This window comes from Cibotium barometz, chromosome 13 (assembly GCF_041138505.1).
Source record: "Cibotium barometz isolate CiBa-2024 chromosome 13, ASM4113850v1, whole genome shotgun sequence".
Classification (NCBI taxonomy): domain Eukaryota; kingdom Viridiplantae; phylum Streptophyta; class Polypodiopsida; order Cyatheales; family Cibotiaceae; genus Cibotium; species Cibotium barometz.
The window spans coordinates 37,676,720-37,703,290 of NC_141058.1; the positions used below are offsets into that span (position 1 = coordinate 37,676,720).

Genomic DNA, 26,571 nt, shown 5'->3' on the forward strand with positions numbered 1-26,571 from the left:
AGGACGAGAAGATAAGTCTAGACACACAATGAAGAAAGAATGCCGGGAGAAAAGCAAACAACCGATAAGGCACCACATGCAATCGGAAAGGCGGAAGATATACGTGCATGAAGGCAAATGCTTAAAAGGGAGGAAGCAAATAGCATGTTTGCCGAATGCCCCAAAATGCAAATGATACAAGAGGAAAGGTCCCACGTGAATATAGTACCACAGAGTAACATACGCCAACCCATGAACGCAAGCAAAGTATGTAAGACTCGGGCTCAATTGAAAGGCCAACCAACCCTCTTTATAGTTGATGATTATTCCATGGATATCTTTGTATCTGCACGTACGGTCCCTTCCACAAGCATGAATACACCTTGGATTGACGTGTCTATAGAAGCATGCCCTGCATTTGTGAGCAAGGATGCAAATCTAACTCTTGTGATTGTTGGCAAATCGTATACACGTATACAAGGATGCCATGTATTGTTGGGTATGCTTTGGTATGTATGCAACAATCAATCCTCATACGGATCATGTAGCCAAGACCACCACCTTGATGCACAAAGATCGTGAACATGTCATAGAGGCATGATATAATTCATGTTATAAGTCATACACACATGATACAATTCATGTTATAAGTTATGTACAAATCAATAAAACAATGAAGTCGATTTGCACATGAGAATGTTGAGCATAATAATATGCAATTAGATGCATTAAGTAAAGAGACTGGTTTTGTAAATGCATATAATGATTGTTTTGTAAATGCATATAAAGATCGTTTTGTTGATTTATCACCAAGACTTGAGGATCATTGTATAGCGTGGTATGGAGTAGCTTTAACGGCAATTTTTACTTCACTTCATGCATATATGGCTTCACCACCAATATATGATCTTACAAAGAACGTCGTCTGCTGTAATCGGAATGCATTTTAAAAACTTAAGGTTGCCATTGTCACATATCCGATGCTTGTAATTCGAATTTACATAAATTATTCGGAGTTGAATGCGCTGCGTGTGAAAAGCATTGGGACTGTTTTAGATCAAGGACAAGTTGCTTATGAGAGCCGTAAGTTGGCACACGACTACATCCTACCAAGTCCAAAGCCATGAAAGAATGGTCCAAGCTGAAATCAATGCGCGCGCCCTGTTACACCTGTCCACATGTTCCATTTACCTGGCTCCTAATGCAGCAGTGTTTTATTCTTGTTGCAACACTCCCATACGTTGGTATGTCGCCATTTCCTCCGCATAGTTCCAAGTCTTTGGTACGGAGTACTCCAATAACAAGAGGAAAACCTTTGGACGAGCTGTGGTGTTTCCCAAAGCTCTTGCAAGCTGATACACAAGAAGTTTTAGACATTATCCCACATTAATTCCCACTTGACAGATTACGACGACATCATGAGCTCTTGCATGGCAAGAGCACGGACAGCCAGTGACAGGGTCGTCATCGGCGGTCCCCGCCCCTTGCCTGTGCAAGCTAGATATGCACTGGCTCCTGTGCAAGAGCTCATGATATTGAATACTGTAAAAGGAAAAAGAAGGGAAAGGGGTCATCTTTCCCACAAGGGAAAATGTCAAAAACATCTTGTGATAGCTTTGAGTGCAACAGCGTTCAGTGCTGGTGGAGCCACTCCAGCATATCATTGTGGTTGCTGGCCAAACAAGCACAGCTAGCTCCAAGCTAAGGACACAGCCTAAGGAGATTTTTCTCATCAACTTGGAAAGGGGTGTGAAAGGCAAGTAGCGAATCGTCAATAAAAGGTGCAGGAACTACATGCTAAGTTGGTAACAACTGCTCGTTTGAGTTGGGTCCTTCAGTGAGGCAAAAACTAAACCATGATAATGCCAGAATTTAAACCTTTTTTTAAAAGGTAACTCAAGAGTTTACATCTTCTGGAAGCCACATGAGACACTAACAATGATTACAAAACATCCACCATAAGCACAGGTAAGCTCAACAAGAACCCATAGACTCCAGAAATAGAATTAAGGGACTGAAAATCAAGTCCAGCAAGAGCTCCAATGTACACAAGTAATTTACAAAAAGTTGCACTCTCTAACCTCTTATTAAAGCATGATCATGTAAGCTAAGGCCATAAAGCCTTTACTCCTTAACTGATTTTAGGAGCTTCTTAACCCTCTTCAAGAAGCAAAAACCAAGTTTGCCTACGAATCCTGGGAAGTTTCAAACCTTGTTGGTGTGTCGATACCCATCATACAGCATAAACCTGATATCAATATGATCAAAAGCGTGATGGCCTGCAACAAAATCACAGTGAACTTAGAAGCACTGCCATGGACCCAGTCGTGGGTAATTATAAAGTAAAAAGATTATCAGAACATACCACAATCACACCCTCATAGACACCTGCTATGGTTTCACAGACTTCATCACACGTTGAATTGCTGCTGTTTGCATTCAATGCAAGCAAACGACCATGGTATTTGTAAGGACTGCTGGCTGCTAAGGGATCAGAAGCATATAGAACAGCATTCCTTGTCCCTGATTGGCGAAGAGAAGACAAAATTGCAACTAGCATGTCCCCTGTGTGGAAAAAGCAAACATGGGAATTTTAGGATGAGTCGAGGATTGATATGAGACCCTGTATGGAAGAGCATGGATAAATGTGCTACATAGGCATTACGTTTATTTCTGCAAAACACATTTCAAGCACCGTGCACTATATCAATCCTTATTATTAAGCAGCTCCCAAATAAAGTGCTCAAAACAAAAGTGCATTCAAAACCTTTTGCCATAGCTTCACACAATTCTGAGATTCAGACACACCCTCCAAGTGTCAAGCTTGAGCTAACATTTCCACTTTGTAGGTAATTTCATTAACCACATGTATAACTTGTGGCCTCTTCCTGTTGTTAAACCTAAGGAATTCTAACAAACCTGAACAACCCATAGGTAGTCACGTCCAATTCACATAGAATGTAGCTCTATCTTGAGCTGTGTGAAGAGACTCTTTGGGAAGTTTGCAACAGCTCTTCACGTTCCTGATTAAGGTGGTCTTTTCATAGGTGAAAAATAGGGAAAAGGGACAAAAAAACAACTGCAAATAAGTTTGTCCTCTAAAAATATTCAGCACCTATAAATACCCCACTTGTTCCTCGTTCCTCATTCTTGCATGTAACATGCATGCAGAAGCTGCTCGTGATTAACGCTAATCACAAGCTGATAAATACATAGATTAATGCTATTCAAATTGCAAACACACAATAGAAAGGAACACACAAACCTCAACTAAGGTATATTGCTCAAAAGATCTCAACTATGCCAACCGTCCATGACTAGATACAATGGATCAAAAGATATCCACACTGGACCCAGCCATGGGCGCCTCGCTACACATTGTCTGGCTGCCCAAAATCCATGTCCATGAGCTCAAACACCACTTCTGAGCCTACCCAATAGGCGACTGCAGTAGAAGATTGTATCCATGTACATACTCATTAAGGCATGCAAGTGACATCCCCTCCTGCTAAACTTGGAGCCATTGCACCTTTTGCCCCGTGCTCTTGAGATTCTCTTCAGGTCCTGTCCAACAGCAGGATAATGTCTCTACCAGATCTGCTGCATCCTCCATATGGGGTTCAGAGAGACTCTCATGAAACTTCTTGGCTACTTGGTGATCCTCTCAGACTAATTCCGATGCAAGCTCTGCCTCTACCAACATGGCACCTCCTTAGGATCTTCCCTCGGTCTAAACTCCTTACTTGGGGAAACGGAATCCTACACTTCCGGTCCGGGAGGCTGTTCAGCATTCTCGAAAACTCCCTCCTGCTAAGTTTCAACATCGAGTGGACTCCCCAAATGTGTGCCTTTATCCTTCGATACTATGGTTGTCAATGCCGCATGTCATGCCTGGAACCATTTGTGCAATCTCCGCCAACTGTACAAGATCCCACTGCAATAAATCCTAATGCAAATACTAAATGCAACTTGGCTACCTGCAAACCCTAACGCACAGATGAAATCCTAGCACATAAGACAGGATTAACAATAATCAAACTGCAAACACACAATAGGAAGGACAACACAGACCCAAACTAATGATTATATACAAGGGAATCTTAGATCTAAACTTTGGATCTAAATCGTGCATGATTTGCAAGGCTAATAAAAGGTTACTGAGGTTGGCTCTTCTGTTCTCCACATGGGCATACAGTAAACTCATGAGAATTGCCTTCTGGAGGAGGCCGATGCTGATGTCTACAAGCCTAGGGATCTGATCGCCAAACATTTGTCTTTGCTCCTCTACGATGAATGACCCTCAATATACCCTTGAATAGTAGCTAGAAGGCTGATCGGCTGCTAGGATTGGCTGATCAGCGAACCTTGCCAACCGTCAATGACTAGATAAAATGTATCAAAAGCTATCCAGATTAGGCCCAACCATGGGCACATCTAGCTGCCCATTGTCCGGTCACCCAAAATTCATGTCCATGATCCCAAATATTGTCTGAGCCTACCCAATTTGCAGCAGAAGACCATGTCCATGTGCATCCCAAGTGAGGTATGCAAGTGACATCCCCATGTTGCTAAACTTGGAGCACTTCTCGTGAACTTCTTGTCTGGCCTTGTCCAAGGGTAGTCTTTGTTGGTTTAGGGTTAGGGTACAAGCATAAGTTATGGTGGATGGAAGATAAAAATTGCGTGTGGAGAGGTAGAGAGAGATGTGACAAAGCTCAAAGAGATTATGTTGCACAATTGCACAACTCAATGATGTGATTAGTAGATTGATTGAAGTGATTGATACTCACCAAGTACAATGCTTTTGTAGGCTAGGGAGTAGCTTTATCTTTTGACACACAGCTGGCCACATGTCACATACTAGACACACACACATACACTAATGACGCGTGGCACACTTATCCTATGACTCATAGGGAGTGTTCACATGCTCATAGCAAGTACACATAGAGAGGGTGTTCACACAGAGGAGAGCATTCCCACCTACTAGACTCCGAATATCCAACAAAACCCCCTTCGGAGTGAAGGTGAAGATGCTTGAGAAGACCTTCAATAGCCATGGTGATTTGGGCTCTAAACTGCAACACGTGATACAAAAGAACACTGTGCCAACACCTGAAACCCTCCTGTAAGGCGTGAGAGCTTGACCACTCGTGATTGTGCCTACATTAGTCTATGACAAATAAAAATAATAAAAAGGCCAACACCTGAAACCCTCCTGTAAGGCGTGAGAGCTTGACCACTCGTGATTGTGCCTACATTAGTCTATGACAAATAAAAATAATAAAAAGGCTACCCACACGTATACTTTATAAGATGGGTGGCCTTTTAAAGTAAAGTGACCGCTCACTATATAAAATATAGTGTAGAATACAAGGCTCAAACGTTTCATCCCAAGCTAGGAGATTTCATGTTCAAAGACAACAAACAGCTTTGTCAACAAATTAGTTTCACATCACAAGTACAATGGTTGCTTTGTTCCAAGTGTCCTCGGTTCCTCTGAGCAACATATAAACAATTCATGCATGCAATATCACACACATCATGCTTAAGCACAAATTCAATATCCACAAGCCTATTCATGCTAGTGCAAATACACACATGCTAGAAAATCACTCGTTGTCAATGCTTGTACCATAGTTTTCCAATACGTCAATCATATTGCATACGCATACGAGTATGGAAGTATGGTAAAAAGCTCTAGCTTGAAACATACGCGACACTACCCAAGCTGTACGAGACTCCAACTCCTGCAGGTGGTGTATAGGCCCCTACTTAGCACCTTCGAGTCATAATTTCTCACCTTCACCTTCCCCACTTCCTTCGGCTCGTCAATCTCCACACTTCTCTTCCCAAAGCAGCTGTTGTGGGAGCTACTGTGCGGGCGCCCTGGTGACTCTAGCAGTGGCAGCCACATTGCTCTCCACTGTGGCAGGCAAATGGGAGTTCAGTTTGTTGTCTTTACTACAGGGCATGGACAACTATCAGATGATAGATATCTTGCAATGTCCGGCTTCTCTGATGGGCACGTGGTCCAGCTTACGACTCACTGGTGTTGGGAGTCCAACTATTCTAGGCCTCAACACTGCTTCACTGCAGCACCGCCCTCTACTAAGTCTTGCAATGCCTTCTTGGGGTCCAACTATTCTAGGCCTCAACACTGCTTCACTGCAGCACCGCTCTCTACTAAATCTTGCAATGCCTTCTTGTGCGCTCAAGCCTTGTAGCTACTAGCACCTTCTTGCAGCCACTTTGAGCCGCGCTATGGCCTTGCAGCGCCTTCTTGCAGCACTGCCTTCAAAGTTCACACACTACACTTGGGACCAGGGAGACTTCAGCAACAGCAAGCCAGCGGCATAGTAACTGACATTTTCTTCCAAGGATTGTGCAACGCACTATGTGGCAGAGGCTTGAGAGTTATCCAGTGACCAGTCATTCGTTGGAACGTGGAAAATTGAAAAGGATTCGATGAATTTGAGCCGTTCAAAAAAAATGCTAATTTTGGATGGACACGTTTGATTGACAATAACAATCTTATTTTCCAGGCAAACGTTTGCAAACCCAACCAGACACATCTAGAATGAACTATGGCTTGTACATCCACAAGCTCGTCTGCTCGTCTACTCGTCTAACAAGGTCCAAGAATCATATCACTTGACCACAAGGTCTAAGAATTATACCACCTGACCATAGTTGCATGAAATGGAAACAACGGTAACGGTCGGCCTTTGGAAATGGCAACGGCTCAAAACTAGGAAACGGTGGATGTATGATACATAATTAAAAAATAATGAGAAAATTAATAACTTGGGAAAAGTTTGAGGAGTACACCATCATAGTTTGAAATAAATAGTGAGCAAAATTTGTAGAAAATCACTAAGCAAGCACTAGATGAGTCAAATCGATGAGTGATATTTTGATGGGAGATTAGGAAACAGACAATCGAAAACGAAAACGAAAAAGGTGCCTCTCAAAAATGGCATTTTTGGGCTACGAAACGGCCGTTTCCTATTACTATGCACTTGACCCAAGGATCTGAGAATCGTACCACTTGATCCTCTACTTGACATAGATCTGGAATAGTACCAACTTGATCTAGTCAAGTCCAAATGAGCACCCGAAGTAGTACCTCTTGTGACTCATTACCTAGGCCCCGACAGTAGAATTACTTGCGCCTAGAATCACACATAGATCCGAGGAGTAATACCTCATATAGTCTAGTGTCAAATGCATTATTTTATTAAACAAAACCTAACCTTTTGTTACTAAAAGGAGATTTTAATACAAAATTAATTAAAGAGCTTCCAATTGTTGCAAATTTGATCAAGAAACTCTCTGTCACCAATTGGCCGACCATTTGGTCCATCTCCAGTTTTGTCTCGTTCACTTGAGGCCAGGCCGGTGTCCCATGTGAAGAGGCCAGTATTTTTGCTTAACATGGACGGGAGCCAGACTAGTGCCACCCGTGTGTTAGCAGGATGGTGTCGTTTGGACGGGAGCCAGACTGACTGGTGCCACCCGTGTATGACCTGGACTGTGTTCTATCCATGGGATTGTCACGCCATGGAAGAGCCAGTATTGGTGCCGTGTCTTACCTATGGGACTGTCACTCCATAGGAAGGCTCGTGCCTAGAACTGTGTTTTACCTATGGGACTGTCACTCCATAGGAAGACAAGGATCTATGTTTTATGTCGTGCCATTTTTGTGCCGACAGACGTTTTGTACTTGTTCCATGAACAGGAGATATGTCCATGATACTATTTGCACATGCACTCATGTTTTGCATGTTTGAAACTGTTTTCGCATGACTTGTATTCTTGTGTTTGCCTGCTTGACGTGCTACTTACTGAGCGGGGACGCCTGCCAGTGAGTCGTGAAGTTTGCTCTGTCTTCTGACGAGTTTTGTTGCATGTGAATACCCTTTAATGGCACCCACATATGGGCCAAGGTGGGGAGCCACACTTAGCTCCTTAAGTGTGTGTGGGGGTGGGTGCATGGTCACCTACCCACACCACACCATGAAGCTGGCCACCCCCATGCAAACGTGGGGAGCCGGCCAGCTGTGGTGGTGTAACTTCCCCTCCAACACCTACAAAGAGGCGACCACCCTTCTCTCTCTCTCAGACATTTTGGTGCGCCTCCTCCACTTCAAGCTGCGCCACCTTCACCTCTTCCACAGACGACTGCGCATGTTCTAGCTGGTGGCTGTTTCCTTCCATCGGCGCATGCTCCTGCTTCTCCCATACAGGCGGCTGTACCACCTCTTCTGGCGGCTGTACCCTCGCTCCTGTCCTCTCCAGCAGACTGCTGCGCCTACTCCACCTCCCCTCCTGCAGACAGCTGCCCCTTCTCCACTGCAGCCAAGCGACTTTACAGGCGGCTGTGCTCTGCATACAGGCGGCTCCATCTCCAGCAGGCTGCGCATGCTCCACCTCCTGCAGGCTGCGCGCCATCTCCACAAGCAGACAGCTGCGTATGCTCTATACAGGCGGCTGTACTTCTTTTCCATCGGTGGCTGCTCCTCTTCCCATACAGGCGGCTAAGTCCTGCTCAACAATTGGCTATGCTCCTCTGCAGGCGGTCGCACCTCCCTCCATAGGCGGCTACAGGTGGTCTTACACCTCCTAGGTGGCTACACCTTCTACACAGGAAACTCCTCCTCCTCCTCCTCGACAGGCTGCTGCGCCCTGATGTTCCTCTCAAGTAGCTGCACACAGACACCTCGGGTATTTGTCTTCCAATTGCGAGCTACAAGTAAGTGAATTCAGATTTAAGTAAAGAACTTTGTTGTAAATCTGATAAAGGATTCTCTCTACGGCTAACACCCATTCGGTGCCGGGTAGTCCAAGCTTTTGGAGAACCACGGTCCAAAGGTGACGAGATCGGGAGAGCCAGGCGTTAGTACGGAAGCGCCTGTTTGTGCGTGGTCCTGGAACACCAGTGGGGCGCTCTCCGCGGAGTCCAGTGAAGGCACAGGACCGTAGAGACTAGACCACTCAAGTGGTCGCTCTCCTTCGAATATCTACTTCGAGCCTTTTGTTTGGTACTGTATTCATTTGTACATGGACATCATCTGGTTCATTGAACCCATGGAGCATTGTATTTGTTAAATACTCCCAATAATATATCATATATTGAGGGGGGGGTCGGCCCGTTCCGACCCCAGTGCTGGTGTCCATCTATTTCATTTCAATTTTTCAGTTGTTATTAAGTTGTCCATTTCAAATTGTGGTATTAAGTTGTGCTATTACGCGTGTGGGTGTCCAACGGAGTCTATTCCCACTTGATGGGATCGGTTTCACCCTCCATGCCTTAAATTACCTAGCAAAAGCTTCCATTTGTAGCATCTTTGGGAGGCTTGGGCCGCCTTTTTTGAATTGTTGTAGGCCTGGTGAGTAGCACACTAACCAATTGGACCCTACGACCAAGCAAAGCTGGTTGGCCCAGTTTAACTGCTACCTACCTGCCAAGTGGGCAAGCTACTTTGGATGGCCGACTGTCCCAAGACGTGGCTGGCTGAGCCTAGCCATTGGAGGTAACCATATTCTTCCTAAATCCCCACTACAACTATTGTTGTCCTCAAATGTACCGTGTCCGTCCTAGAAGGCAAAGATCCAAGCGAAGCTTATCCAATTCACCTAAGATCCCGAGCACTATCAGACCACATTGTGTCCGATGTGAAGGCTACTAGCCGACCCAAGAAAAATTACCATTTCATGAGTCATTATCCAGATTTCACATTACAATAAAATAGGAAACTAAGTCTACAATGAATCCTAAATGAAAAGAGCTCCCTGTAACATGCGGAAGCTTCGGAGAAGATCGGTAACTTCAAAGCTCAGAAAAGAGCACTCTTTTCGCGATGGAATTAACGCACAAACTGAAAGAAGATGTGCAGAAAATAGAGAGAGGGAGGGAGAGATGGAGAGGACACAGTATTGGGTCCCAAATACCCTCTGTAGGGCCCCCACCACGGATGGTGTATTTGCTTTATTAGAATGATGTAAATTTGAAAAGAAAATACATAAATCTTGACCTTTCTTGGGTGAGAAAATCCCTGCCCTTGACCTACAATCCTTCACCCCTTTGCTTAGCACCTTCTTAGCTTGTCTAGCCCCCTTTTATGCTTGAGCTCTTGGTGAGAAATGAGATGAACTAATGTGGGCTCACCCTTTTATACTACTCCAACAATAGTAGTCGGCCAGCTGAAGTCCAGGCGGCCAGCAATAAATGTCCCACGACTGAGTACTTCAACATTTAACGCTGAAAAAAATCACATAAATTTCATAAAATGTTGCACATTGTTCCATATATGGCTGGGCATCATGCGCCTTATTCAGGGATGGTTGGCTTTTCTACAAAGGCCGACTATGTGTCATGAAGTCGTTCAGGGTAGCTCTTCTCCATGATGCCCATGACGCCATTACAGGTGGTCATAGGGACATGAATTCAACTCTGGAGAAATTGAAACGGCAATATTATTGGCCAAAGATGAGACGAGACGTGTTTACATATGTACAACGCTGTGATATTTGTCAAAAGGTGAAAGCTCCTAGTGGAAAGAAAATAGGGTTATTACTGCCCTTGCCAATACCCGAGGGTCCTTTCCAAGACATTTCAATGGACTTTGTCGCGCATCTGCCTCCCAGTCTGAGTAAGCGTAATACGCAGTGCTTAACTATTGTTGATAGATTTAGCAAATTTGTTATGCTTATTCCTTGCAGGGCCCATGTGATCGCCGAGGATGTTGTCCAATTGTTCATTCGGCATTGGTACCCAATTGGCGGGATTCCTAGGACCATAGTGTCAGACCGAGATGCCAAGTTTACCAGTCATTTTTGGAGGGCATTGTTTGATAACTTTGGTACTAAGTTGAATTTTTCTAGTGCATTCCACCAACAGACGGACGGCCAGACAGAGATATACAACCAATTGGCCTTTGATGTGCTAAAGTGTTATGTCCACGATCAGCAAGGTAAGTAGGAATCATATTTGCCTTTAGTTCAAGCTGTTTTGAATGATTCTTTTTCTTCAGCTATTGGCAAGACTCCATATGAGACAGCATTTGGAAGACCTTTCCAATCATTGTTGACCAAGACCTCGTCTTCAGTACCTGAAGCGAACAGAGTGACGGAGTCTTACCAGGAGATTTTAGAGTCAGTAAAAGACAGATTGGCTAAAGCGCAAGAGGCCTACACTCGATAGGCCAATAAGGACCGAAGGGATATGAAGTTTTCGGAAGGGGATTGGGTTTATCTTCGGATTATGAAGCAAAGATTGAAACAGGTGAGCAAGCGATACCCAAAGTTGTCTTTCAGGAGCTTAGAACCTTTTCCCATCAGGAAACAGATTAATGAGGTGTCTATGCAGTTAAAGCTACCTCCGAGTTGGACTATGCACGATGTGTTTCACGTCAGTTGGTTAAAGCCATATACAGGTCCTATCCCTTCAGAAGTCAAAGACGAAGCGGAACTAGATATTGTTGATGAAGCAGAAGTTATGGTTCCAGAACAGATCCTTCTGCACCGTTTCAAGCATGGCTCAGGCCGAAGACTAAGACAGTTCCTCACGAAGTTTCAGGACCGAGGGACCCATGAAGCGGTATGGCGAGACAAAGAGTTTTTCGAAGACTATCCGACGTTATTAACGGATTATTTAGAGGCTATGCAACTTCCGTCAAGTTAAGCAGAAGGGGATGTCACGTGCATCCCGCACTTGGATGCCACGTAGACATATCTGTGCAGAAGGTACAGGACCTAGGATGGTGAACTGGTCCCATGTGAGCCCAGTCCGGAATCAACCAGGGATCCATCTCAGTCGTCCGAGGTCAGGTGTGCATTGTCCTCCACATGAGTCCAAGGTCAAGTGTGCACTGTCCTACACATGAAAACAGTGCCAGTCCGCGCTGTGAGTCTCCCTCTGGAATGATGTCAATGATTCTATGTATCTGGTATGGTACCGGGTGCCAGATCACTGAGTAGTTAGTTAGGGTTTGCTTTTAGAACAAGGGGCCAGCCCATAGAGCTACCCCAGGTCTTTGTGTGGGTGTGGGGATAGTGTGAAACCACTCCCATGAGGGCCAGGAAGGCCCTGGCTGAACCCACCAGCCATGCCCTAGGGGCTGTAGGACAGCCCTAGGGGCAATCTAAAGGCAAACATTCAGGAGATGTAGGGCAGGTATGGGGCAGCCCATACAGGCTGCCCAGCCCTCAGATTGTTTGCAAAAGCATTGTCCAGCCATGTAGAAGCATGCACATAATGCCCAACCAACAAGGGAAAGAAGCGCTCGAATTTATGTGATTTTTTCAGCATTAAATGCTGAAACACTCAATCGTGGGACATTTAATGCTGGCCGCCTGGACTTTAGCTAGCCGACTGCTCTAGGTGGAGTAGTATAAATAGGAGAGTCCATAATCCCATCAGTTCATCTCATTTCTCACCAAGAGCTCAAGCATAAAGGGGCTAGACAAGCCAAGAAGGTGCTAAGCAAAGGGGTGAAGGACTGCAGGTCAAGGGCAAGGAATGCCCAGCCAAGAAAGGTCAAGGATTTCTATATTTTCTTTCAGATTCACATCATTCTAATAAAGCAAATACACCATCCGTGGTGGGGGCCCTACAGAGGGTATTTGGGACCCAATACTGTGTCCTCTCCATCTCTCTCTCCCTCTCTCTCTATTTTCCGCACATCTTCATTCAATTTGTGCGTTAATTCCATCGCGAAAAGAGTGCTGATTTCTGAGCATTGAAGTTACCGATCTTCTCCGAAGCTTCCGCATGTTACAGTCAATAACGCCGGATAGTCTTCAAAAAACACTTCGTCAAACCATACCGCTTCATGGGTCCCTCGGTCCTGAAACTTCGTGAGGAACTGTCGTAGTCTTCGGCCTTAGCCATTCTTGAAACGGTGCAGAAGGATCTGTTCTAGAACCATAACTTCTGCTTCATCAACAATATCTGGTTCCACTTCGTCTTTGACTTCTGAAGGGATAGGACTTGCATATGGCTTTAACCAACTGACGTGAAACACATCGTGCATAGTCCAACTCGGAGGTAGCTTTAACTGCATAGACACCTCATTAATCTTTTTCCGGATGGGAAAAAGGTCCGAAGCTCTTGAAAGACAACTTTGGGCATCGCTTGCCCACCTGTTTCAACCTTTGCTTCATAATCCGAAGATAAACCCAATCCCCTTCCGAAAACTTCATATCCCTTCGGTCTTTATTGGCCTATCGAGTGTAGGCCTCTTGCGCTTTAGCCAATCTGTCTTTTACTGACTCTAAAATCTCCTGGTAAGACTCCGTCACTCTGTTCGCTTCAGGTACTGAAGACGAGGTCCTGGTCAACAAAAGGTCTTCCAAATGCTATCTCATATGGAGTCCTGCTAATTGCTGAAGAAAAAGAATCATTCAAAACAGCTTGAACTAAAGGCAAATAAGATTCCCACTTACCTTGCTGATCGTGGACATAACACTTCAGCACATCAAAGGCCAACTGGTTGTATATCTCTGTCTGGCCATCCATCTGTGGGTGGAATGCACTGGAAAAATTCAACTTAGTACCAAAGTTATCAAACAATGCCCTCCAAAAATGACTGGTAAACTTAGCATCTCGGTCTGACACTATGGTCCTAGGAATCCCGCCAATCGGGTACCAATGCCGAATGAACAACTGGGCAACATCCTCGGCGGTGACCCTGCAAGGAATAAGCATAACAAATTTGCTAAATCTATCAACAATAGTTTTTTTTTTTCCGAGAAAAGATCCTTTCATTAGTTATGTAAAAAACGCCCGTAGGACTACAAAAGAGATCTCTCCTGCTCCTAACAGGGAGAAGAGCAGTGAATACATCATGGCAGCCCGGGAGACTCTCCCTAGGAGCTGCAAAATACAAGCATCAGTCTAAAGAACTGAGCGGCTAAATCATACAATAGGGGGGGGGGGAGAGCCAAACAGGTGGCCTGTAGTGCCAACGGGGGGATCCCGTGTGTAGGGTGTAGAACGGGCCGCAGCGCCAAGTGGTGTGAAAGGCCTGGCGCCGTAAGATCGCCTCATCCGAGTCTCCCCGGATGCGGTCGTACTGTCCTCGCAGGGTGTGGATCAACTCCTGCCAAATCCCCCGAACAGTCTCTGCTGGTGGCTCTAATCTCCCCTCAAAGGCCGTAAAGCACCGGGCCCTCCAGGTGAACCAGATGGTGAGGCTGCTGAGGAGCTCCCATCGTAAATCCCTCTCCTGTGTCCAGCTGGCGGACGAGAAATCCGGTGCCGGAACCAGGCGAGGCTGGCCCCTAATAAATCTGATGGCCTGACTGCCCTGCTCCATCTCATAGCCCATAGCAGGCCCTGATGAAGTCGACCAAGCAGCGGCACTCCACGTAAACATACCCTCTGGAGAGAGGGGGGCCAGAATACGCAGCATCCGCAGCCAAATCTGCTGTGCCTGAGGGCAGTCCCAAAGGCAATGTCTCTGTGTCTCCATAGGCTGGCCGCATCGGACGCAGGCCGCCGGAAGACCGCTATAAACAAGCCAAGTGCCAACCGCTGAGCCCCTGTGGGCGACCAGCCACTGAAAAGCCGAGATCCTGCGGGCCTGTCGACTAGCCCAGAGCCGAGCCCAGAAATCCTCCAGGAACTCCTGTGATAGTCCCTGCAATCGCCAATGCCCCGCTGCCGCTGGAGAAACCGTCCTCCTCGCCGTCAAAATATGCCGTCCCAGCCGAACAGTATACTGGAAAAAGGTGATCTCTGTGGCCTCAAGGGATGCATAAGGATCATGCCACTCGTACTCCCCGGGGTCCCACTGTAGCCGGGCCAAGGGGCGCGCTGCATATGCCCATATGCGCCAATCCGGGAGCACGTCAGCAGGGTCGGGGTCAATATGCCACTTCCGAGAAGCGGCAGCCACTACCCGAATCCTCTGAAAAGTGCACTCTGCAACCAAAGGCGACTCCACCTCCACTCTCTGGAGTCTGCCCTCATCCTGTATCTCATAATAGAGGCATCTGCCATCCTCAGTGCTAGCTCTGACAGCGATCAGGATCTCCAACTGTGTAAAGGCTCCCATCCACCGTGGGGCCACTGGCTCGAGAGGTGTGAACCACTCCTCTGTAAGTGCCTCCTGAATATCATCCCTCATAATCAACCCCCCTCTGAAGTGACTCAGCCTCTCCACCTGGGTCTCCTCTGGTAGACTGCAGAAAGCCTGCCAGTCTCCAAAACTACGAGCTGGGCCTGCCGCTAAAGGTCCCCAGGCTAGACGAGGCCGAGAACCCAGCATATGACCCTGCTCTGTACGAACCGCTGGGCTCCAGATGAGCGGCTGCCTGGCCCGCTCCTCAACACAAGAAGGAGGCCGCTGAGAGAGCCCCGGTCTCAGCAGCTCCCAAGCTCTCAGGATACTCAAAGCAAATCTGTCCTCCCATCCTCTACTGAGGCCTGTCCTCCTCATCTCTATGAAGATCCAGCGAATCTCTGGTGCCCAAGTACCCCCTGCAGGAGGCGCCCGGGCCTGCAGTCGCTGCAAGAGGAGCTCTTTCCAAGGCTCAGCTCCTGGAAGCAACCCCCGAACAATAAGCTTCCCCAATAAGGCTCTACTCTGATCGACTGGATCTATAATGCCCAAACCACCCTGAGCCAGCGGAAGTGTAATAACTACCCATGCAACCTTTGCCCGAGCTGGCTGACCGTCCCGCCCAGACCACAGAAAGTTCCTGATCAGCCTCTGTACCTGGCTGATGCAAGAGCTCGAGGAAATCCAGCAAGACGTAATGTACCACATAGTCGCTAACAGCACCTGATTTGCCACCACCACCCTCCCAGCCAAGGATAGTCTAGCTGTACTCCAATACAATAGCTTCTTCCGAATGCTCAGAAGAAGCGGGGCAATCTGCTGCTCAGGTGACAAATCAAGGCCAATCTGGCATCCCAAATACCGCACTGCTGTGCCTGGAGGAATCCATCTAAAACCGGGGTCCGGGCTCCATGCCGGAGTGGGAGCACTACTGATCCAAAAGGCCACTGTCTTGCGCCAATTGATCAATGCTCCCGAAGCTGCACTAAAAACCTGGAGCGACTGCTCTGCCCGAATAAGATTGGCCTCTTGGCCATGCAAAAATAAGCCCGTGTCGTCTGCAAACTCAGCATCAAGCAAATCCTCCCCCCGGACTGGGAGCTGAAGTCCTCTCAAACCAACCTCCTCTGCCGTCAAATACATACTCATAGCCTCCGCAAAGAAGAGAAAAAGGAAAGGGGCGAGAGGACACCCCTGACGGACTGATCTGGTAAGCTCAAAACTCGGCCCCCGACCTCCTGCAATCAGCACCTGGCTGCGAGCTGTGGAATACAAAGCTGCCACCCCTCTGATCCATCCTGGCTCAAAGCCCAGGCGTAGCATAGTGCCCTCTATCAACAATAGTTAAGCACTGCGTATTGCGCTTACTCGGACTGGGAGACAGATTCGTGACAAAGTCCATTGAAATGTCTTGGAAAGGACCCTCAGGAATTGGCAAGGGCTGTAATAACCCTATTTTCTTTCCACGAGGAGCTTTCACCTTTTGACAAATATCACAGCGTTGTACATATGTAAACATGTCTCGCCTCATCTTTGGCCAATAATATTGCCGTTCCAATTTCTCCAGAGTCGAATTCATGCCCCTATAACCACCTGTAATGGCGTCATGGGCATCATGGAGAAGAGCTGCCCTGAACAAGTTCATGACACACAGTCGGCCTTTGTAGAAAAGCCAACCATCGCGTATCAAAAAGTAGCATGGTCCTGTGGCATCCAATGCCTGTTCCCACTGTGTACCGTATTCCTCAGAATCCGCGTACGTGTGCTTCATGTCATCTAGTCTTGTACCAACAAGATCGAGTCTAGTGGTTTTAATCGTAGTCACTTGTCCCTTCATGCTCAAAGCATCGGCCACTGGATTAGCCTTTCCTGGAAGGTACTCAATCATACCACCGAATTGCTGAAATAGCTGACTCCAACGGTGTTGTCGATCACTCCACTGTGCACTTGGCATTGTCTGAATCCAGCGTAATGTCTGATGGTCAGTGCGAACCTCAAAGTCACGGCCATACAGAAAATGTTTCCAATGTTTCAAGGCCTGTATAACTGCTAGGAGTTCACGATCATAGATTGAGTAGTTTTTCTCTACGGGCAGTAACTTACGAGACATGTAAGCTATTGGATGGCCATTCTGTTGCAATAGACCTCCAATTGCGATGTTACTCGCATCGGCGATCACCTGAAATGGTTTGTCCCACGAGGCAAGTGCTAAACAAGGCGCTTCTGATAAAGCCACCTTGAGGTTCTTGAATGCCTCCAACGCTCGTGGAGTCATTCGAATCTTTTGCCTTCTTGTCTTCACTTCCTTTAGCAGATCGGTGAGATCTGCCGAGGTGTCAGAAAACTTGTCGATGTGCGTGGAATATGCCTGGCATATACCCACAAATGATCTGATGTCATAGGCTGTCTGAGGTACTTCGCAATTGACAATCTCGGCCACTTTAGCCGGATCCAGTCGAATGCCTTCGGCACTAATTATGTATCCCAAGTAATGCACCTGGAACAGATAAAATTCCGACTTCTTTTCATTGACGTAGAGCTCGTTGCTTTCCAGCAACTTAAGGACTTTCTCCACATCAATGTCATGCTGCTCAACTGTAGCTGAAAATACCAGTATGTCGTCCAAAAATATGAACACACACTTTCCAATCAAATCCCGGAAAACACGCATCATCATGCGGTTAAATGTAGCTGGGGCGTCCGTCAAGCCAAATGGCATGACCACAAATTCATAGTGGGCCCGTTCCGTACGGAAGGCTGTCTTAGGAATGTCCCCCTCCACAATCCGCACGTGGTGATACCCACTCTTTAAATCAAGTTTCGAGAACACCTTTGCTCCATTCAGCCTCTCAAGAATATAATCAATTCGAGGCATCGGGAATCTGCTCTTGATAGTCAGCTTGTTGAGTGCACGATAATCGACACACAAACGGGAAGACCCATCTTTCTTCGTGACAAATAAGATCGGTGTTGCAAATGGTGACACGCCGGGGCGGATGAAGCCAGATTGCAACAATTCTTGGAGTTGGCAGTCCGACTCCGATTCCATTACCTTGGAAAGGCGATATGGAAACTTGCTCGGGGGTTCCAAGCCTGGGAGGAGGTCAATCTTGTGGTCCTCTGGTGGACGAGGAAAGCTAGGGAGGGAGGCTGTCCCAAAGAAAAATCTTCTGGAACTTTTCATGAAGAGCCGAGTACTTCTCGGAAGCATTGGCCACCATCTGGGCTGTCTGGATGTAAATCATCGCACACTGTGCGCCTTTCCTAACTGCTCGCTTAGCCTGCAAGTGACTTATGAGTGGAAATTCGGAATTCCTGGCTCACACTTAATGGTCACTGGGACGTTTGACACATTCCGATTGATCTAGAACGTGCTTGTCCCACTTGACATCAGAAAGAAACATGTGAAACGACTGAATGCCCAAAATTATGTCTGCTCCTCCAAGAGGTGCAACCATAAAATCACGCACAAAATTTGATGCCCTAAATAACTAACTTAGCACCTAGAGCTTCATACTCGACGCTCGTTGTCATGCCTATGTTGAAACCCTCAACCTGTTTGTCCACCGAAGTCAGGTCAAAACGGGCACGCCTAGCGGCCTGTTCCGTGACCACATCCTCCGTGTGGCCGTTGTCAAACAAGACGACGACTCTCTGGCCACCTATGTAGCCAAAGAATTTGAGTAATTTGTTGCGCTCATACTCCTGGTCAGGGGCGCCCTTCTGCTTATCTCCAAGCTCCCAGCTAATAATTGCTCCAACTGAAGCACAGGGGTTTGAAGAACTAGGGGTAGCTGTTGGGGTCTGTGTGGGAGCGAAGCTCACCACGGAAGCTATGGAGGCAGCGGCAGCGGGCTTTGGAGGCTTCTTAGGACAATCCCGAGAAGTATGTCCTTTTGTATGACAAAAGAAACATCTACCCTCCTTGTACTGAGAAAGCTCCTCAGCACTCAACTTGCCACCTGTCTTGCCTGCCTCCGCTTTCTGGTCTGGAGTAAGCTTAGACGCATTGTTCAAGTTCTTGGAGCCAGAGGCTCCCAGGCTCTGTCCTGGGGAAGACCCCGTCTGGTTCTAGCCTTTGGCCCCCGAGGCGGTAGCCCTGGGAGAAGCCGGCTGGGAAGTCTTGGGCTTGCCACCATTATGTTTCATTTCTGCACTCTGCGCAAGCGAGAGTGTGTCTTCAAAGGTGGCTGGCCTAAACATACGCACCTCCCATTGGATTTGCATGTCAAGGCCATACAAAAACTGCCCTTTCTTGTTCGAATCAGATAAGCCTGATTGCAAACATAAAGTCGAAATTCTATTGGCAAACTGAAGGATTGGTTGCGCATTCTGACGCGCTCCCCTGAACTCATCTTCGAGTCGCTCAAGGTAGTGGGGCGGTAGAAACCGCTGCTTAAGGTCGTGGACAAACTCGTCCCACACATAAGCTGCCATACCTAATCTAGTGTGGGCATGAGTCCACTGAGTCCTCCAAGGAATGGCCTCACCTTCCAAGTACCAACAGGCTAACATCACTCTATCAGTATCTGTTTTTCTAACTGCGGCAAAGTAAGCTTCAAACTGATGCAACCATGAATAGAGAGTTATGGGATCGTGTTTACCATTATACTTACTCAAATTCATTTTCTCGGGAAAATGATTCGAGGGCGCCGCCGATGTCAATCTGGCGTCCAAAGCTGCTAGGTAATGCTCGTGCTCCACGCGTCGCATGGCTTTGTCTTCACCTTGTCGGATCTCCAATGCACGCATCTGCAACTCGAACAAAGAGCTCGGCTGCGTCTGTGACCCCGCAAAAGGGTCCCTGTGTCGAGGATTTGGAATCTGGGATACGGAAGGAGAGGGAGGAGGAGATGGAAAACGCGACGCTGGAGAACGGGTACACTCTTCCAGAGCCAAGATCTGCGCGTTCTCCTCGTCCAACTTGGTTGTCTGGTCTGCGATTGCTCGCATCATCTGCTGGAACATATATGTAACACTCAAGCTTGGTGCCCTAGCTGGGCTGCCTGGTGCACTTTGGTCCCATGGTTCTTGGTCTCTCTCGTCGTCGAAGTTGCCATAGCAGAAAAATGCACTTCCTTTCCGAAATGCAATCTGACCATCCACTATCTGTGTGGGAGATGTCCGGAGGCTTTCGGAGGCTGAAAAACCAACCGTCCTTCGAGGAACAGGAGTCACTCCGAAAAGGGTAGTCCACCGGCGACTGAAAACCAACCACACGAGAAAGAAAAAATTCTGGTTTCTTTGCTGAATCTTTGCACTTGAAGTAGGCTCTGATACCACTGTAACATGCGGAAGCTTCGGAGATGATCAGTAACTTCAAAGCTCAGAAAACAACACTCTTTTCGCGACGGAATTAACGCACAAACTAAATGAAGATGTGCTGAAAATAGAGGGAGGGAGAGATGGAGAGGACACAGTATTGGGTCCCAAATACCCTCTGTAGGGCCCCCCCACCACGGATGGTGTATTTGCTTTATTAGAATGATGTAAATCTGAAAAGAAAATACAGAAATCTTGACCTTTCTTGGCTGAGAAAATCCCTGCCCTTGAACTACAGTCCTTCACCCCTTTGCTTAGCACCTTCTTGGCTTGTCTAGCCCCTTTTATGCTTGAGCTCTTGGTGAGAAATGAGATAAACTAATGGGCTTGTGGGCTCACCCTTTTATACTACTCCAACAATAGCAGTCGGCCAGCTGAAGTCCAGGCGGCCAGCAATAAATGTCCCACGATTGAGTACTTCAGCATTTAATGCTGAAAAAATCCACATAAATTCCATAAAATGCTGCGCATTGTTCCATATATGGCTGGGCATCATGCGCCTTATTCAGGATGGGCTGGACACTGTTTTGCAAACAGTCTAGGGGCTGGGCAGCCTGTATGGGCTGCCCCGTACCTGCCCTACAGCCATACAAAGACTATCTCCTGAGTGTTTGCCCTTAGGGCTGTCCTACAGCCCCTCCATGGCTGGTGGGTTCAGCCAGGGCCTTCCTAGCCCTCATGGGGGTGGTTTCACACTATCCCCATGCCCACACAAAGACCCGGGGTAGCCCTATGGGCTGGCCCCTTGTTCTAAAAGCAAACCCTAACTAACTACTCAGTGATATGGCATCGGGTACCATACCAAATACACAGAATCACTGACATCATTCCAGAGGGAGACTTACAGCGCGGACGAGCACTGTTTCATGTGCAGGAGGACAGTGCACACCTGACCTTGGACTCATGTGTAGGACAATGCACACCTGACATCGGCTGACTGAGATGGATCCCTGGCTGACTCGTCCCATACTAGGCTCACATGGGACCAGTTCACCATCCCAGGTCCTGCACACCTTCTGTACAGATATGTCTACGTGGCATCCAAGTGCAAGATGCACGTGACACTCTCAAAGAGCGGCAAGTGCTTGACTCAAAGCTCCTCTTAGGAGAGTTGTGTTCGTGAAACTCTCTCGCTGTTCTTATCCTTCGTGGCCTTATAGTTCCTTCATTTGGAGCCTTCAACTACTAGATTTTCTACTAGATTCTAGACTTGGAACACTTTTAGAGGATAGTAGCCATTTGTTTCGCGTTCTAACAGATCATGTGGATGGAGTACATGCATATCTGTGTGGAGAGGACAATTTCAAACCATCCACAAAAGACTCAACTTGCTTCGAATGTGCAGAAGCATGAGCTACAACAAACGGGCTAGGTAGTTGGTTGGCTGCTCGCCCAACCTCTGGGCAAAGCACTCTCATTGCCACTTTAACTCATGGTGATAGTCCACAGAAACAAACTGCTTTAGAACATCCCAATAGGTCATGGCATGATACCTTAGGTGGTCTCCCCCTTGCCTGACCTAAAATTGTCTACAACTAACACACATGCAATGGGATAACGCAAACCTAGCAGTGGGCTGCCCTATGCAACCTAGCACTTTGATACCAATGTAACATGCTTTGCAGATGTGTGGCCTAATTAGCATTAATTAGCTATTAACCAATATTTAATTAGTGTTAATCAAGTCACACTTCCACAAGCATGTTACATTTTACTATCCATGCCCCAACATGCTTCTAAATTTAATGCCTAGTGTCCAATGTCCCAATTGCCCACTCCAAGCAGACCGTTCGTGATGGAGGCTACTCACCTTATGTTGGATGTGACAATGCTTGTGAATGGAGTATGTTGGTGAATGGGCAATTGATATCTGTGTCATCGCGCGAGAATCCGTCAAACTGAGACACTCAACCAGTTTTAAATTCATTCACCGCCTTGCCCTTGGCAAAGGCTCAAGTGAAACACCAATGAGCATTCTTGTCAATGGCCTCTTGCACTTAGGCATATCAACATACATTTCATTTGCCCAAAGAACTCTCACAGCTAAGAATAGAATCATTGTTTCGCCTACATCGTGTACCTAAAACACATGATTCTTACCAATATTTCATCAATGAATCCTCGAGATTTAAGAGCTGTTGCATAATTTTTAGGTCTGAAATTAGGGTTTGCAGACCCTAATTCTTAGAAAGCAACACCTCTCTATGTGGGCAACACGCACAATCAAAAAGACACCGAGCAGCAACTAAAAAGAGCCAACAATGGGCTATAAAACAGTTTTCCAGCATAAAGAGATAAAAATTGCTCCCCATCAAGAGTAGGATGAAGATAATGATTGTAGTAGACTATAGAGGAGAGCAAGCTATAGCTCTAGGGTTTTTCAGCACTTCAAACCAGTTTTTACTTCATAAGATATGAGCAACAACTCTCAAAATCAGTTTTCTTAGCCAAAAAAAAAAAGAGATACGAATTTTTTTCTTTTCTCTAGAGAGGAGAGAGAATATGAAGTGGTGGTAGCATGAGGTGACCTGGTATGGGAAGCAGTGCCATGTGTCCCCTGAGTTGGCCCCCTGAACCTACGCCCAAAGCCCAATTTTTGGGGCTTATGAGTTTTATCTACCAGGGAGGATGGACATCTGGTGTCCGCCCAAAAATGTAGTGTTGTGCGAACTGACAACCATTCATTATGAATTAAGGTTCTAAACTAAATACTTACCCCTTGCAAAACCCATCAAATGTCTCGTTAGGCAAACAAGTGATGCAACACGCTTGTCCATCAAGGCGTTCCAATCGTCTGGACATCACAGGCTTTTGAGCCAGGCATTCAAAACCATACATACAAATCAAAATCAAATTCACAAGCACTTATGCTTTCAATTTGAGTTCATCAAGGAAAGAAGTCCCATCTACTAATGACGCCTAAAAATACATCCTGCCATGTCAATGGGCTCCCCAGGATCCATCCATAGTACATGTCAACAGACACCTGGCATGCCACGCGCACATGTCAAATGGTGACCCATCCATGGCCATGTACATGCACAGGGTTTAATCTTAAGCCTACAAAATTATAGATTTGTGACATTCCCTTCTACAACACACACACACACCCTCCTTCTAAAGAAAAGAGAAAGCTGCCTCTGTGTCCCCATCGAACTGCCCCTGCTCTCACTACAAACTGTAGAACCAGTCCCTTGCAGCTGTGCAACTTGGGCAACCAGAGCTACGCCACCATACTGAGAGGTGTGCTGCTGCTCTGAGACTGTTGTATCGACAGGTGTACACTGATTGCTAGCAGCAGTACAGACAAGTCCATGACTGTTCAGCCAGCAGTGTGCTGCTCTACAGCTGAGTTGCACTGTTGTACAGACAGCTACTATGAGATCTAAATTTCTAATAGCAGAATGGTGTGTGTGGTGATCAAAGACACCGAAGACCCGCTTAACTCTAGTTGTTTATGAGATAACAACTCGGTCACACTAGAGGACCAAGACCATCCTATCCAACTACCCGTATTTGGTATGTTTGATTGTGTGCAATACAGTGTGCCTCTGCAAAGCATTGTACCCCATCCCCCCCTTCCCATTTTGTCATACGGTCTTCATTCCAGACCTCAGCCTCATCTCAAAAGAAATCAGTGGCCTACCCAAAAACGGCAATACTCACTGGATCAGCCAAAGGCGCTTACTGAGGTATGATGCCGAAAGCAACACCCTTAACCTTAGAAGCATTGACATACTTTTTTATTAGCAGTAGTGGCTATGGCCTGGTCATTCTTCCGAGAGAAACTTCACGCACTGCTAAAAGCATGACCCTATGTCTACTCTCCTAAGGTAAGTGAGCCTAGTTGATCACAGGGCTATGTTCATCTTTTTAAAAAACTTTGCACGAACAATTACTCAGTCGGTGTGAGCTACCTTCAGACTCAGCCTCCTTAGGTCCAACATCCAATGTCGGGCATGCTACTATGATATCCGTTTCGCTGGTCGGCCTGCTCGCCTTCCTACTGTAAATAAACTCCTGTATCACCACATCAGCTAGGATCAGATTCAAGCTACATGGATACAAACTATTAGCTTCAACAAAAATTCCCCCCAATTCAACATGACCCACCTCGGCATCTTCAGCATTTTCAACCAATTCAAGGCCCTCAGTCAAGATGGACCATTTTGGATCAAACATTTGCCTAAGGCATGGTCCCACAATCAGCGTCTTTCCAGGTCTTGACTTCAGATCGCAGCTGTTCTTGATGGTGGACACCAACATATTTACAATTCCTGGTCCTTCAACCGGGATAGAAACATAGGGAAGAGCCATTGAATAATTCGAAGACGAGAAAAACTCCTGAAAAGATCTAAATGTAAGCAAGTTTCCTGGTTTACAGGTACCACAAAACCTTTGTCTAGATGTTTTAGAAGTACCTTGAGTGTCGTAAGCACAGCAAAATTGCCGTCGCTTATTGCATCATGAGAGAGATCCTCTGACCGTAACTGTGCATTGCAGCCGATTGTGAGCACCACTACCACTAATCATATTGTTATTCCAGCACAGCACCTACATGAATTTCTCCCTTAGACTATAGGTAAGGATTTAAATGGCCCATTTGCCAGAAAAGAAGGCACCTGATTGCCAATAAAAGCTACAACTGCGTCCACCGTTTCCTCTCCTCTACCATGAGAGGCACACTGTCAATAACCATTCCAATTAGAGCCCATTTAAAGAACCTTATACTAGCATCTCATAAAAGAGAACCTGAAACTAGTATCAAGAAAATACTTTTGAAAAAAGAGAGTCTTTCATCTTACCAGCAAACTTGACCAGCCTAACTTTTGCATAAGAGTGTCCAATAGAGTTAGGGGTGTAAAAACCCGATAATCCACAGCACCTTGGGTCTGCAACCCAAAGGATCTACAAGGTTGCAAAAGTCAGCTTAAGTATATATCGCATTGCTACTCCAAAAAGCCTCTGTCATAAGGTCAATCAGAAAAAAGAGAGAAAGGGCAACATGGACACACAAAAACTGCCCAGATATCTATGTCACAATATACCATAGCATCCACATGACACAATAGAAAAGCTGAAATCTCCATAAGATCGTGGTGAAGCAAATTTCCAATTAGCATTGTTGGAAAGCAGATGTGCACGAAAGTCATCCATGTTAAAACAAGGCATCTACAGTATTACAACAGAGCAAACATCTATGTCATCCGTGCGATGTTATGGCAAAGCAGACATCTGTGTGATATAAAGGCAAAGCAGACATCTATGTGATGTCATGGCATTGCGCTAAACTAGACATCTGTGGCAAAGCAGACATCTGTGTGACATTGTAACATCTATGAAGTATCATGGAAGAGAAGACACCCATATGAAATTATGTCATCTATATGATGTAATGGCAAAGAACACATCTATGAGGCATTAGCAGAAGTCAATGTTATGTTACGGCAAAGCACGCATCTAAGTGACATTATGGTAAAGCAGACGTCTCTGTGATATTAGGTTGAAAAAGCATGCACAATCTTAATTCTAAATTGGCCCCAATCAGAATAAGAAACCCTGATCAGAGAGAAGACCAGCGCATTATTTAGGAGCTTTCTGAGAAACAGAAAATTGATCTTGCAAAATCCTAAACACAATCTTTTTGAGTATCTGAAACAGTCCTAAAAGCCAGAAGTGATTCTTGTGCGTCTGAAACAAAACAAGATCCAGAAGAATCGAACCTGTGATCAGACCAGATAAAAGCCGGTGCCGTGAGAGACGAAGCAGTTGCGGGCGAGAAGCCATGGCAGACCAACGCGAGGGCGAGCAAGTATGGGACGAAGGATGCCATGGACGCTGACCTCAGTACCTCACTTCGTATACCTATCAATGGCATGGTGGTACATAGAATTTTGTTTACCATGTTTTGTATCTTATACCCATTGAGTTCATAGCTACTCGAGAAAAAAAGCTCTAATTTGAAGTTTCCTTCAAAGCTTTTTAGGGCAAAAAATGAAGTGTGTGTGTGTGCGCGCGCGCTGTGGGGGGGTGTGTGTGTGTGTGTGTGTGTGTGTGAGAGAGAGAGAGAGAGAGAGAGGAAGGGAAAGAGAGGATTGCTTCTTGTTGTTTGAGAGATTGAACAAAAGCTTAGAGCAAAGAGAGAGAGAGAGGAAGGGAAAGAGAGGATTGCTTCTTGTTGTTTGAGAGATTGAACAAAAGC

General features: G+C 46.4%; 1 protein-coding gene across 1 annotated transcript; it reads right to left on the reverse strand.

The window, feature by feature from the left end:
• Positions 1–1,887: 1,887 nt before the first annotated feature.
• Positions 1,888–26,305, reverse strand: LOC147632649 (2-C-methyl-D-erythritol 4-phosphate cytidylyltransferase). Its single transcript, XM_086807460.1, has 8 exons — positions 26,093–26,305; positions 25,175–25,277; positions 24,992–25,054; positions 24,791–24,859; positions 24,483–24,713; positions 24,287–24,389; positions 2,345–2,544; positions 1,888–2,258 (listed from the first exon to the last, which is right to left on the reverse strand). The coding sequence occupies exons 1-8, from the start codon at positions 26,272–26,274 to the stop codon at positions 2,166–2,168; spliced, it is 1,044 nt and encodes a 347-aa protein (XP_086663586.1). The 5' UTR covers positions 26,275–26,305; the 3' UTR covers positions 1,888–2,165.
• Between the last annotated feature and the right edge of the window lie 266 nt (positions 26,306–26,571).